General features: G+C 37.0%; 1 protein-coding gene across 1 annotated transcript in view; it reads right to left on the reverse strand.

Annotated features, from left to right (window-relative positions):
* LOC141301158 (E3 ubiquitin-protein ligase MYCBP2) overlaps window positions 1-15,272 on the reverse strand; it is a 134,989-nt gene that overhangs the window by 100,839 nt on the left and 18,878 nt on the right. The window contains exons 4-9 of the mRNA XM_073831398.1: window positions 11,914-12,067; window positions 11,628-11,824; window positions 5,949-6,191; window positions 5,659-5,730; window positions 5,369-5,465; window positions 4,970-5,043 (exon numbers count right to left, since the gene is read on the reverse strand). Coding sequence (XP_073687499.1) covers window positions 4,970-5,043; window positions 5,369-5,465; window positions 5,659-5,730; window positions 5,949-6,191; window positions 11,628-11,824; window positions 11,914-12,067 — 837 coding nt within the window. The remainder of the gene's footprint in view (window positions 1-4,969; window positions 5,044-5,368; window positions 5,466-5,658; window positions 5,731-5,948; window positions 6,192-11,627; window positions 11,825-11,913; window positions 12,068-15,272) is intronic.

Here is a 15,272-nt window from a genome sequence, read left to right on the forward strand (position 1 = left end):
GTGCCATAGAATGCATTGATACAATATTTGAAATTCTTCTCTGATATCTACATAGAAGGTATATGGCATAGGACAGGGCAAAAATTCTCCAGAAACGGTTTTACAGGTTCATTTACAACCCTATGATTTGTCCCTAGAATGAAACGGTCTGTTATTACCTTATCTGGAAGGTTCATGAATAATAATGATGAGCTCTGTTGAGCGGCAGCTCTCACACAGCAGGAAGGAAACACATGGAGGAAAATATATATTTATATATGCCGTTTTTAAATTCACAATCATTTTACTTTTAGCGGCAGTACTTATCACATATTTTAGATGCTTGTTAGTGATGCTCAGGATCTGTAAATCATTCGCCATCGTCCGCACAGTCATATCTCCTTACTCTGTTTATGTGGTAAGTGAAATCTTATGTACTTTGTTTTGTTTTTTTTTTCACAATAGCCTAGCTGCAGAACTTCTAATGATTGGGCAAATGCTGGGGACGTAACTATTAACGATCGCGACTATTACGTAATAGTCTGCGTTATTTTGGAATTGGCCTATTTTTCAGTGGTCAAACACCAGATTTATATAAGGAGAAGGAAACTATGGTGTTTGTGACTCACGGTATGTCATGTCCATGCACAGTTTTCCATTCTATGGCACCTTTAAAAATGATTGAATTTCACACTTTGGTTAGCTACAACAAAGTCATTTTAAAACCAGCATAGCCATGTATACCCAAAAGCCTAACTCCTAAAAGAAAACTCAAAACGTCATAAAACTAAGTGAGGATATGCGACAGATGATTCTAAACAAGCATGCAACGTTTTAAAGAAAATTCAACCATAGGTGGCGCTATAACAGCCATAAACGATACAAAACATAGTTCTATGGTAAATTACCTGGATTTGCCAAAAACGCTCTTTTAATCACTGTTTTAGCTGGTTACAGACATGTTAACAATGTCGTTTTCCTTATATGCTTAAATGCCTTAAGCGCTTGAACCCCGGTAATCGCTGCTTGTGGCTATATTTTAATGTTTTTGTTTGTTTGTTTACTACAAAAGCCTAGAGACATCATATCCTGTTTTGTACGATAACAGCTGAAGAAATTCTGCATGCCTAAAGTCTAATGTGACCGCGTCTTAATACCGAACAGTTAAACTTTCTTTTGATGACAGGGCTTGTTCTAAAGCTCACCAGAATAGTCATAATCTCAGAGGCTTTGACACCATTAGAGGCTTTAGCCTCTCATCTGAGGAAGCACAGTGAGCATGTGAGGGTCAAAGGGAGAATTTAACTGTGTTAGCATTGCACACAGGAGAAGCAAAGCAGAAACACACCCTCACTACTAGCAGCAGCCTCACACATACAGAGCCAGTTTGATCCAGAAACACACACACTTGAGTTCAGGGTGTGTACAATATGGGTGAGACTAGAGTTTGCAGCCTGTGAGTTTGCATCAGTGAGCGTGTGATAAAAAATAGACGACAACACAATGGGGTCTTTGATTTGCCGCTGTTAACGACTATGTGAGTGAGCTTTCAAAAACCTCGCTCTTTGCTCCAGGCAAAATCACGCCGCTGACAAATGCACATGCCCTTCGTCCTTCCTCAAAGATATAAGTTCATAACATTAACCCTTACAACTTCCTCCCCTTAACCCCAGCACTCCTCCTCTTATAGTCTCTCATTCATGCATTCATAAAGAGATCTTCAAAGGCAGATATGAATTAACACATCTCCTCCCCGTACTGCTGCCTACTCATGATCAGCCAGTGGGTTCAATCCTAAGAGAAATGCCCACGTCCACTGCTGCAGCCCCTCCCCTGCCTACACAGCTATTATGCACACACTCATATAAAAGACACACGCGCACGACTGAAACAAAGGAGATCAGGTGCTGCTGACAGCCACAATCACACCACTTGAGAAAAAGGCACTGATCTTGTTTGTATGACGTGCAAGGGGGAGGAACGGGGAAACCTGTTATCGTCTGACTAAGACCACAGCATTGAAAAAACGAGCTGTGCATTTTGGATTAAACAAACTAAACATTATTAGGGGGTTTCAGCATTATTATCCATCTATTCTAATCCCGTTGCAGTCTAACAGAACCGTATAAACACTTGTTTTGGTTGGCTACATCAGCCAGTCGCTAATTTTTTGAAAAATTAATCAATAGCAGTTTCTGCAAATGATGGTTTTCTAGTAAATACAACTTATTCTAGAGTTTAACATAAGCGTGTTTCTAAATTAATGGCACGAAACTTTAAATAGCAGGAAAATTTTATTTGATATACAATACACTGTTCAAAAGAGTCAGTTAGATTTTTGAAATGTTCTCTTTTTTTCAAAATAGCCTGTAATGCTCAACAAGGCTGCATTTATTTGAGTAAAGATACAGTTAAAACAGTAATATTGTGAAATATTATTGCTAATTTTAATAACTGTTTTCTATTTGAAAATGTTTCAAAATATAATTTATTTCTGAATTTTCTGCATCATTACTCCAGTCTTCTCCACTCTCACGTGATCTTTCAGAAATCATTCTAATATGAACATATATAAATATACTTAGTTTTTTAAATAAATATTTAATTTGAACAGGGTTCATTCCTATACTAATTAACCGATAAAATAAAATTCCGGGACTTTCAAGGACTTTAAGCACTACTTTTTTTTTTTCAAGGACTACCATCACAGATCTCACTTAAAATATTGAAAAATGAGAAACGGATATACTAATAAAACTAATAAAATGACAAAATTAAAGCATATGCAAAGTATTACTATCAAAGTATTACAAAGTATACTACATTTTTACTATAGTAAAGCCACTGTTAATTTTCTTGTATTTGTGCATACTTTCTTTTTTAAACTGTACTGCCTTAATGTTTAAATGTTTTCTACTAAGAAACTAAAAAAAAATCTGATTTCTGAAAATCGCTCTGAAATCCTGATCGGAAATAATTTATACACGAACCCGTCCTGAAGTCCCATTCTGAATCAAATCATTCATGATCTGCTTCGTAGATCTGATCTAAAGCAAAAGATTTGCAAACCCGCTATCTAAATCAAATGATTCGCGAATCCACCCTCTGAAGACCCGATTTGAATAATGACTTGCGAACCATAATTTCAGATCAGGATCATGGATCATGAATTATTTGACTTTGTGATAAGGCGAACCATTTGATTTAGATATGGACTTCAAATTGCGTATCACAAATCATTTGATTTGGCGAAATGATTCAAGAACCCGATGCAATCTAAATCAAATGATTCACAATACGTGTCTCGATCTGAATCAAATGATTCACAATACGCTATTTGAAGTCCCGATCAGAAACAAATGATTCATGATATGCGATCTGATTGGAATGCTTCGAAACGGTGAATCATTTTGTGATGCAATGGTTTAACTGATTCAGAGTTTCGAAAAGCTGTTTCACCCATCACTACATGCTTTTTAAAACCGTTACAGGCTATGCAGAAATTCAAAAATTAATGAACTCTTTCATTTTGATCTGGTTTTTGCTAGTAAATCGCTTGAAATGAATGATTGAAGTCACGAGTTTGAATCAATCGGAGCGGTTCCAGCATTAATGACTTAATCGATTTAGGTCATCTGTTCATTTTTTCGCATCTTCAGCCATGTTTACACAACACTGTCAGTACTACTTACTTGCTTAGCTTGATTGTTTTCTGACATTAACTAAAATAAGCGAAAAAGGCGGGAAAAAATTTTGTACATTTTGCATTAAAGATGTGCTTACTGACTAAATTAAACACTTATTTCATAGATGCATCTTCTTTCAAGAATTCGATCATTACTCAAGAACCTCTTTAGGGATATATCTGTTTTAAAGAGTTTTCCAGGCCTCAAATTTCAAAAACCCAAATTAAAGTACTTCAAGCACTTAAAGGAGTAGTTCACTTTCAGAACAAAAATGTACAGATAATGTACTCACCCCCTTGTCATCCAAGATATTCATGTTCTTCTTTCTTCAGTCGTAAAGAAATGATGTTTTTTGAGGAAAACATTTCAGGATTTCTCCCCATATAATGGACTTCTATGGTGCCCCCGAGTTTAAACTTCCAAAATGCAGTTTAAATGCAGCTTCAAAGGGCTCTAAATGATCCCAGCCGAGGAAGAAGGGTCTTATCTAGCGAAACGATCGATCATTTTCTAAAAACAATTACAATTTCTATACTTTTTAATCTCTACACAGAGCTAGACAAGATGAGCATTTGAGGTTAAAAAGTATATAAATTGAATTTTTTTTTTTTTTTTTTTTTTTAGAAAATAACCGATCGTTTTGCTAGATAAGATCCTTCTTTCCTCGGCTGTGATCGTTTAGAGCCCTTTGACGCTGCATTTTGAAAGTTCAAACTCGGGGGCACCATAGAAGTCCATTATATGGAGAGAAATCCTGAAATATTTCCCTCAAAAAATATAATTTCCTCACGACTGAAGAAAGAAAGACATGAACATCTTGGATGACAAGGGATGAGTACATTATCTGTAAATTTTTGTTCTGAAAGTGAACTACTCCTTTAAAGCAAGGAGGAATATTTTGTAACATTAGAAATGTCTTTACTAAAATCTGATTCCTGCTGGATAAAAGTATTCATTATTCAAAAATATATTTTACTGACCCGAACTTTAGCACATTACACTATATTACATTATTCCAAACAATTCTTTTGGTCAATACCTTTACGGATCAGTATAATTACTACTAAAGAAAGCATGATACAAATTTAAATATTGCTCGCTTTGTCTACCTTCTTAGATTGTTTTTTTGCTGGCACAATTCATTGTGGGACTGCCTTCACCCTGAAGAACTCATTCACAGCTGCCTTTTCATTTAGAATAATTATGCAGCCTACATTTTAGAATAGCCTTCGTGACTATTCCTACAAAGGCAGCTCACTAGGTTTTGGAGAAGAGCGACAATGCCAAAGAATAATACCACTTACATCTTTGCAGGCTGCAATCTGGTTGATATATTCTCCATCAGTGAATACAATGTTCTGTCCATCTGCTTGTAGACCTGAGAGAAAGAGTGGCATTTTAATTTGTAATAGACACTTTTACAGCTCTGAATTACAGGAAGATTTCATTTAAGAAAGACTTAATCATAAGTCATAATCATTTATATTTAATATAAATTAATTCATATGACTACATAATATATTCATTGCTATATAGATGACAAACTAAAGACTATTGACTATTCAGGGAAATAAGGAACAAGCCCTTCAATACGTCCTGTTTAAATAGGAAACGTGTCAACACAAAGAAGAAAAGTGTGCTGGTCAAGCCATTTATTTGCCCTGCTCTTAGCGATCAATAGCACATAAGAGGGGTGTTTGTACCCGGCATTGTGACGGTGCCCTCCTGCTCCAGAGTCTCTGGGTTGATCTTAATGGCCGCCATGCTGTGACTGTTCATGTCTCGATATAGCAAACAACCCTGTAAAGCAAATCGCCACAGGAACATTTCTTTTGTAAGGCTGTTCAATGAATAGCATTTCTGGTTGAAAACGTCACAAGCATGTAATGCTTTTTTTATGAGATACAATCAATAAATCAAACCCTCATTATATCAATACATGGAGTATGTTGACATCATATAAGCAGACAAACATAAAACAAGAAGTCAATACCTGGGCGAATCCCAGCCATGACCTTTTCTCCTTACGGTTCCTGATACGTGACGTGGAGTTGTACACATGGCCCTGCGATCGATAGACTCTTATTAGCACCCCACAAACGTAAGGATATACAACCTGCTACATCAGCACTAACCCCACATCCACGACTTCACAAATCTCAAAACCAGAGTGGAAACTGTCAAATAAAAACCTGAGTTGTATATATAACATTGTCTAGTGAGAATAAGCTAAGAATTGTCTAATTTCCATTGTGTAATAAGGTGAATAAAGGACGTTCTCACCCGCACGGTGCCACTGTACCCTGAGCCCACTTTGTAGAGGCCATCTTTACAGAGCAGGTAGAGGAAGGAACCATCAGTTTGAAGAAGACAGCGTTCATCTTCATCGATGTTCACCTCCTTCAGAACCCATTTGTTCATCAGCGCGGCTCGCTTGATGCCGTTCCCAAACCATTCCTGGATCTGGATCTTTCCCACCAGCACTGCCTGCACACTCCTCTGTAGCGCGTTTAGGATTGTTGGAACCTTTTGTTACACAAATTGAGTCGGGTCAGATAGTTCTTGAAAGTATAGTATGAAAGTATATTGAAGATATAACACCTTTAACAGTTCTTGAGTATTATTCCCCTTCAAATTCAAAATGCCAATCTTGCTGAATATCTTTGCAAACACAGTCAGTTATGTCTTAAAAGAACAGTTCACCCAGAAATGAAAATTCTGTCATTGATTACTCATCCTCATGTCGTTCCAAACCTGTAAGAGCTTCGTTTCTCTTCAAAACACAAATCAAGAATTTATGAAATCTGAGAGCTTTCCATAGACTTCAAGGTAGGTAGTAAGGACATTGTTAAAATAGTCCATGTTACATAGTGGTTCAACCTTGATTTTGTGAAGCTACAAGAATACTTTTTGTGCGCAAAGACAACAAAAATAAAGACTTTATTTGTTCTGTGTCACACATTTAAGAGAGTACCATGACGTACGTGTATGCTAATAGGTTTCATTAAAAATATCTTGATTTGTGTTCTGAAGGGGAACAAAGTTCTTACGGGTTTGGAACAACATGACGGTGAGTAATTAATGACAGAATTTTCATTTTTGGGGGAACTATGCCTTTACGTGAATGTAAACAATTAAGTAAAAACCAGATGTGTGACAGTACATAAAAAAAATCATAGTTGTAAATAACGATTTTTGGAGTACACTACTTTAGTCTTTTCTATTTCTGAGTAAAAATAGTTTCAAAACAAATCTAGCGATTTTTTCAGTGTAGGTCTTAAACTGACATCAACCTACCTTACATTTGATAACTTCATTCAATATCTGCTTTATTTCATTTTGTACCTGAATGCTACTGTTTGAATGCTGTCTGTTCACTAGTCTTTAATAATGTTTGAGCTTATTATTTAGCTAGTGGCCTTTGTTGTGGTATTGAAACTTAGGCTGCACATTATTATCGGAACGTTATCGGAATTGACCGATAAAATGTAAATATCGGTATTGGTCTGATATTAAAAATGATCTTGCCGGTAAGACGAGAAACTTAGACCTTAGCTTTAGACCATCTACAAATAAAAAAAATTCTAGTAAAATGTTACGGTGACCACTAGGGGTGCAATGGTTCTCAGTAAAAACCTGAACCGTCCCGTTCTCCTCCCACGGTCTGGTGCGCACCAGGACCGCGGTTCAACTTGAATCTGACAACGCATCTGTAATATGTTTTAAATAACAACATGTAAAACAAACAGGGTTCGGCTAATGTGTGTTTCTGTTGATAGATGCGCATTCTGGCTTCCCAATACGTTACAACAGCGATTAAATAAAAAAACGTGGACAAACCATTCTTGTTCAATGCGAGTGCCATATGCTGGAATATGAGCAGTCATTTATTCCATCTTCTCCCGGGTGCTGATAGCGCTTGTGTGCAGCTGAGACCTGAACAGCACACATTGCTATCTGGACTTTGTTTCAACATTTAAGAGCCATAAAATGGAAAGTCGCGCGTGCAGTGGAAGTGAGAAGATCTGTGTGTGTGCGCTCATTCGAAGCGCTCAAATCCGCACCTCAGAACACGCGCAAATACTAAGCTCTTGGACAAATTAATGGACAAATTCACACAAAAATTTGTCAAAATTCTCGTCTTAGCAAGTATCCTAGCAGACACAGCTGGCTAAACATTAAGAATCAGTGCACTGGATCAGTGCATTCTCTTAAATTGACAGTTATTTCTTAATAATTACCAAACAGCAACAACAAGGAAATCACTCACTCTTGATTCAATAGCTTTTGTAACTTTAATAAAGCTTAAGTTTCAATTAATACTGTAAAATATGCAATGCGTTACATTTGATCTTTTTATTCAGTTTCTGTACCTAAAAACTAATGTTAGACCTACCTAAAAAAACGAAAAATCAGTTTATTTTATTTGTATCTTTACTCTATTGTATTTATTTGTGCTGTTGCTTGTAGTTAGATAGATTATTCTTATTTCTTAACTTTTAAAAAAAAAATTCCCCCCAAACATAGCCCATACGGAACCGTACCGAAAACCGTGACTCGAAAACTGTAATACAAACCGAACCGTGAGTTAGTTGAACCGTTGCACCCCTAGTGACCACTGCCTCTCTATGAAAAAAAAATGTATTCAATGTACTCTAATAAAAAGAAGGTAAGTACTGTTGATTTTTACTCAACTAACCAAAATGTAAACTTTTTGTTTCTAATCTCAGCACAGGAGAGACTTGGTGTTGTTTCCAAAAACAAAAGGAAATATATCTTGATTGGTTTTCGGCCAAAAATTAGTTGAAAAATATTGGTATATCATATATCAGCAAAATCCAATATCTTGCATCCCTAGTCATAACCTTATTAGAATACAATCTTATATGGGTAGAAAAAACAAGAACAAAAACTTTTTTGTGGTAAAATCAGTGAATCAAAACGACTTTGCTGGTTTGTCATGGCTTTGAATCAGTCTAATGACTCACTCTGTGGCTGAATAAGACTGACATGACTCACTCAGTGAAGTTAGGTTTCAAAATGAACATGTGTTACGGTGTTATTGTTGTATTTTAAGACTTGAGAGACTTCAAACAATGCAGTTGCTGACTTTTTTGTTCATATGATTCTGCACGTGGAATTAAAATAAAGCCCTGCCAAACCCCTCTCTGAACTCCTTGAACTTTACCAGACCACTCACCAGAAGGACATCATGCCCTCCTCACAACATATCCCCAGGACACTTTATTTCCCCTGTTTAATATTTATGCTGATCTTTATTTAACATAAACCACTGTGTGTGTCTTCACTGACCCCGCCGCAGAGTTCAGCCCATGGCTGTTAGGTACTTTCATGAGCGAAGCTATAGATGACAAAGAGGTTTATTGATATACTAGAACATCAATGTTATTGCTTCAGATGACTCTCAGTCAATAGTGACATTTAGTTTTATTGCACAAGCTCTCCAGAGGATGAAGTACCCTTCTCTGTTCTTTACTTTGACTCAAGTCATACACTGCCAGCTCTCTAATTATTTCCATAATTTATTTCAAACTATCCATGTCAATAAATCAAATCAAATCCATGATTCAGCGATTTGCTCATGGAAATCCCTGTAGCTTTTTAAGTAAATATTGATGTTTACTACCAGGTAACGTCATATTTGTGAATATGAATTCAAAGGATTAAATATTGCTTATCTGTAAGTCGTAAAAGTGCAATAAATATTCACAGTTCGCTGTTTGGTTTAAATTAATGATTTCTCAGAATACAAAACAAATACACATAATAAAAAAGAGAGAGCAGTTGATTAGAATATATACACGGCAGCATTTGCTTGTTTTCTAGTTCCATTCTGAACCACTTCAAGTTGGACGTGTGCACTGTAAACTGACAGAGCGATGGCTCAGATATCACACTTTACACAAGCCCTGCAAGTTACTCATGCTCCAATTAGGTTGTAGTTACCTTGGTAACAACAAATGAACTCTGAGTTCCTCTGATGTCCAAATCAGTGTGTGATATTGTCAGAAAGCATTAAAACACTTTAAATAAGCAAAAAAAATGACAGACGCATATCAAGCAGATGGTAGAAGGCTGAGGAGTAATTGGCTGAGGGACTCTACGCTGGCAGAGTAATATAACAAAGACGGGAAATCGGAGGGATTTGACATTTTCAGGCAATTCAATTGTTGACCTCTACATGCAGTTGCGGTTCTGGCTATAGCATGCTGAGAGATGAGCGGTAATGTGCTGTCATCCTGACTTCAGATGAACAGCGGCTTTTTATGCAGGCTAAAATCTCAACCTCACTTAGCAAGCAAGAAATCCACTAAACTGTTCAAAATCAGACTGAGGTAATCAGTGACATTTGTTAAAAATAAAAGTTTGGATCCTTTAGAAAGAGAGGTGTTTGAGGAAAAGATTTTAGGATTTTTCTCCATATGGTGGACTTCAATGGTGGCCAACGGGTTGAAGGTCCAAACTGCAGATTCAGTGCAGCTTCAAAGGGCTCTACATGATCCTAGCCGTGGAAGAAGGGTCTTATCTAAAAACTACGCATACGCATTTCTTCACGCATTACGTAGTCACATTGGAAAGGTCACGCATGACCCACCCAGTGTTTACAAAGCGAACATGCAAAGAAAATCAAACGCCCTTTGTAAAAAGGTAAAACAACAGATGGTTTTGAAGTTGAAGGAGAAAATGGTGAAGAACTACTGACGCATGACCTTTCCAACATGATTACGTAAAGTATGAAGTCGTGGACACACATTGCACAGCTAGTGCAAGATGAGTATTTGTGGTTAAAAAGTATATAAATGTGTATTTTTTTTTTTTTAAATGATAGATCGCTTCACAAGATAAGACCCTTATTCCTCGGCTGGGATCGTGTAGAGCCCTTTGAAGCTGCACTGAAACTGCAATTTGGACCTTCAACCCGTTGATCCCCATTGAAGTCCACTATATGGAGAAAAATCTAGGAATTTTTTACACAAAAACCTTAAAGGAGTAGTTCACTTCCAGAACAAAAATTTGCAGATAATTTACTCACCCCCTTGTCATCCAAGATGTTCATGTTTTCTTTCTTCAGTCGTAAAGAAATTATGTTTTTTGAGGAAAAATTTTCAGAAATGTTGTCCATAGAATGGACTTCTATGGTGCCCGTGAGTTTGAACTTCCAAAATACAGATTAAATGCCGCTTCAAAGGGCTCCAAACCATCCCACCTGAGGAAGAAGGGCCTTGTCTAGCGAAACGATCAGTTATTTTATTAAAAAAAATTGCAATTTATATACTTTTTAACCTCAAATGCTCTTCTTGTCTAGCCCTCGTGAACTTTGTGTATTCCGGTTTATGACAAGTCAAAATCGCTGTTTACTTGACCCTCCTTGCACGTTCACTTTGTTAACACTGGGTCGGTACTTCTGCAGCAATGTAGGGCAATTTTGAAGTTGAAGGAGAAAATGAGATGGGAGTTTTTCGACATACCCTAACTGCATTGACCCGGAGTTCATACCGAGCTAGACAAAACAAGCATTTGAGATTAAAAAGTATATAAATTGCCAATTCTTTGAGAAAATAACTGATCATTCCGCTAGATAAAGCCCTTCTTCATCAGCTGGGATCATTTAGAGCACTTTGAAGCTGCATTTAAACTGGATTTTGGAAGGTCAAACTCGCGGGCACCATAGAAGTCCACTATATGGAGATAAATCCTGAAAAGGTGGCCTTAAAAAAAAACAATTTCTTAACGACTGAAGAAAGAAAGACATGAACATCTTGGATGACAAGGGGGGGAAGTAAATTATCTGTAAATTTTTGTTTTGGAAGTGAACTTCTCCATCAATTTCTTTTCGACTGAAGACAGAAAGACATGAGCATCTTAGATGACATGGGGGTGAGTACATTTTCAGGAAATGTTATTTTGGAAACACAGGCACATCTCAAAGCATTGACTCACCTGGATGGTCTGGCATGCATGACTGCCATTGTTGGTGAGGATGGCGGAAACAGCCTGAAGGATTTTGCCAGTGTCTCCCCAGGCCACTACCAGGCTGAAGAGGCAGGCACAGGACAACGCCGTGAGTGTCTGACCGGTGGGGTCATTCATTCCTGTGCTCCGCACGGTGGTCTCCAGCAGGAGATGAAAGAGAGACTCTGCAGGGCCAACAGTGGTGTCACAATTGAAACACACAAACTCACTTATACATGTTATCAGTATATTTGAACAGGAGAAGGTATCTCACCCAGCACGTCTGGAGGTTCGGTCTGAAAGCTCTCCGGTTGTTGTCCCTGGAGCATATCTAGGAGGGCCTGAAGGCTCCGTAAGCACAGTGACGGGTGCGAGAAACGAGTCTCTTTGATGAGCTCAAACACTCCACAGAGCCCAATGCCAATGATCTGAGGAGCAGAGGACCATAGATGTGATATAACATTTATCCACACTAGATTGACTGAAATTACATTTTAGTGGCCAATGCCACTATCTAGACAGTAGGCAAATTAATCATATAAAATGTATATTAAAGATGACATATCATGAAAATCGGATCTTCTTTCGTGTTTAAGTGCCATCAACAGGTCCCTAGATGCATTTACCAACCCATAAAACTTGAAAAAGGTCAACCAAGTCTCTTTGTTTTAGTAAGCATTTCTCTGCAAGCATGTGAAAAAAATGAGCCACTCAGATTTCACTCTAGTGACGTAGGAAGGGAATCTTATTATAATATTACCGCCCCTTAATCTGCACGCTTTCACCCATGGCGCCGCCGTTTTGATTTCTTGCGATTTCTTTCCCAGCCGTTTGCCTTCACAGATATAACAGACTGTGTTTTTTAACGTATGTGTTTTTAACAAAGTTGTGTGTATTTGACAGTTTAAGTGCAATAAGACATGAAAGACAACTTAGTGTAGTACTCACATGCCGTGTGTGACAGTCGCTTTCTGTGTGCGTGCGTTGGATGTGTGCGCTTAGAAAACTCTATATAAGAAGTTTAAACTGATATGGCTTTAAAACACATGAATTCAGAGCAACAGACATAATAATCAAAACCAAACAGATGTTTTTTGGCAAAGTATCTGATGCACGAGCTGTTCAAAATTATATAATAAATGATCTGTGGGGTATTTTGAGCTGAAACTTCACAGAGACATTCTGGGGAAACCTGAGACGTATATTACATCTTGTAAAAGTGGCATAATAGGTGCCCTTTAAAATGCAAAAACAACAATAATAACTTTCTAGATTTACTCAAAATGTCTAATGTCTAACATTAATAAGCAGTCACAGAAATGGACTTAATTCTAAAAGAATTTTCACAGACATGATCATTTTTTAATTTTTATTTTACTCTGATTGGTATATCAATCAATATACTTTGATGGTAAGATATCTCTTCAGAATTGTGGGTATTTAAGATTTGAAATGTAGTATTTAAGAGGGAATTCTACAATTAAACATGACTTTTGGCTTTTGCAGAACCATTTAACTTCACTGGACCATTTAGTTCATGATAGATCTTGAAAGGCTCACGTTATTGTTCAACCTTTTTTATTTAGAGAACTTGTCTGTCGCACTCTATTTTCTCACTCTTCAAGCACAGTCAAGTAATACTTATTCCAACACAAACAAAAAAATTAATCATGTAGCTTATTCAGTATAAAACCACCATCATCCAACAGAAAAGCCGTATCTGAATATACTGGATGTGGAAAAATCTATCACTATAGCAACAATGTTGTGCCAAGAACAGTATATGTGGTATACTTTGAGAGACTTTTAATACGGTGTTGCCGTTTCATCTAATGGGTTTATGTGAGCAGTGAGCACCAGCATGTAGAACACATCATATGAGCTTGTTAAGTTAGTTTGGCTATGCCTCTTTTATCTCAATGTTGTTAAGATACTGATCTTGCTGTGTAGCAATCCTCAGTGTCTTCATTCCAACTGTGAACATAAACCGAGATTTTTAATGAAGGAATCTTTGGGAAGTTTCTTTGTGGAAACAGTTCGTTCCTAAAAGTGCTTCCTTCTTGTTATAAGACACTGTATTGGGCCATAATAGCAAGAGACCTGGTTCATCTTTCAAGGTCATCTAAAAAAGAATTTCTGCTTTGTCCATAGGACGTCCGAGAGAAATAACAAATGATCCTGCGTAATGTCTCTCAAGGTTCAAACATGATATAACAGACGTTCAACTATCAACTATTATTATATCGTTAGAACAATGTTTTGAATGTTTAAAAATGCTAAACATTGTAAATATTGAATCGCTAGGGAACTAGAAAGGTTAAGTCAAATCAGAACCAGAAACATTCCTTGCGATTTTAATTTAATTCCTTTTCCTTCCTATCCCTAAGCACATTTTCTTCTAGGTTGTAGCCTACGCACAAGATCTTTGAAGTGGAGATTGGAATTAATCAGCCACCCGTCCACATCTGGCTGTGATGTGAAGAGGAAATGGCACATTGATGATGGTATAACATGGCAGTGCCTCCCTTTGGCCATTCTCGCACTGCAGAGTAAGAAACATGCTGTACTCTCAGGATATTGGTTTCAAAACCTGCACATTAAAAAAAATCAGCTGCTTTTACAGGGATATAAAATACAAAACACTCAAAATAAATAATTCCATTAAATAACTGAACAAAACATTTTAAATCCAGTAAATCCAACACTCATTTTCTGCTGAATCAGTAAAACCAAGCACAATACTAAAATGTTTCTTAACTTTTAACATATACTAAAAGAGCAAGTCACATGAAGAATCAAAGTTCATTACAAGTAGCCTTTCCACAAGCTTAGGTAACAAAGAAACCACATGAAATGCTATCAAATGTTGCACAGGGAAATCTGGGAATGCCAGTTTATGATATCCTACTTAAAAATTAGATGTAATGTTCTGTTAGATCTAACAACCAACTGTTGAAGGTGACCTATTATGCCCCTTTTTACAAGATGTAACATAAGTCTCAGGTGTCCCCAGAATGTGTTTGTAAAGTTTCAGTTCAAAATATCACACAGATGATTTATTATATCATTTTAAAAATGCCTATTTTGAGTGAAAGCAAAAACACGCTGTTTTCGTGCATGTCTCTTATATGCAAATGAGCTGCTGCTCCCCGCCCCTGTTTCCAAAATAGTGCTGTGCCTTTACAGCTCATATCTCAGTCAGATATTCTATCAAAAAAAAAACATCTGCTTGGTTTTGATTATTATGCCTATCGTGCTAAAATCATGCATTAAAGCATACCCACAGCATGTGAGTACTAAACCAAGTTCTCTTTCATCTCTTATTGCGCTTAAACTCTCAAACACACACAAGTTTATGTTAAAAACACACGAGTTACAAAAACAGTAGGTTATGTATGTGAAGGTAAACAGCTGGGAAAGAAATTGCATGTTTATATTAAATCTGTGTTGCAGCAGCGTAATATACAGTAAATAAATCAATAAATCCACTGCTCTCTTGTCCTCTGAGCGTGGGACTTTAAATAGTGTTGTGTGCTCGTCTGTGCAGCCAATGACAGAACAGTTAGCATGCTTTGCTTGAACTTCTGCCATGGTGTAAGAACTGGTACACCGTTGTCGCTTGCAAAAACAGAA

Source organism: Garra rufa, chromosome 25 (genome assembly GCF_049309525.1).
Source record: "Garra rufa chromosome 25, GarRuf1.0, whole genome shotgun sequence".
Taxonomy (NCBI): domain Eukaryota; kingdom Metazoa; phylum Chordata; class Actinopteri; order Cypriniformes; family Cyprinidae; genus Garra; species Garra rufa.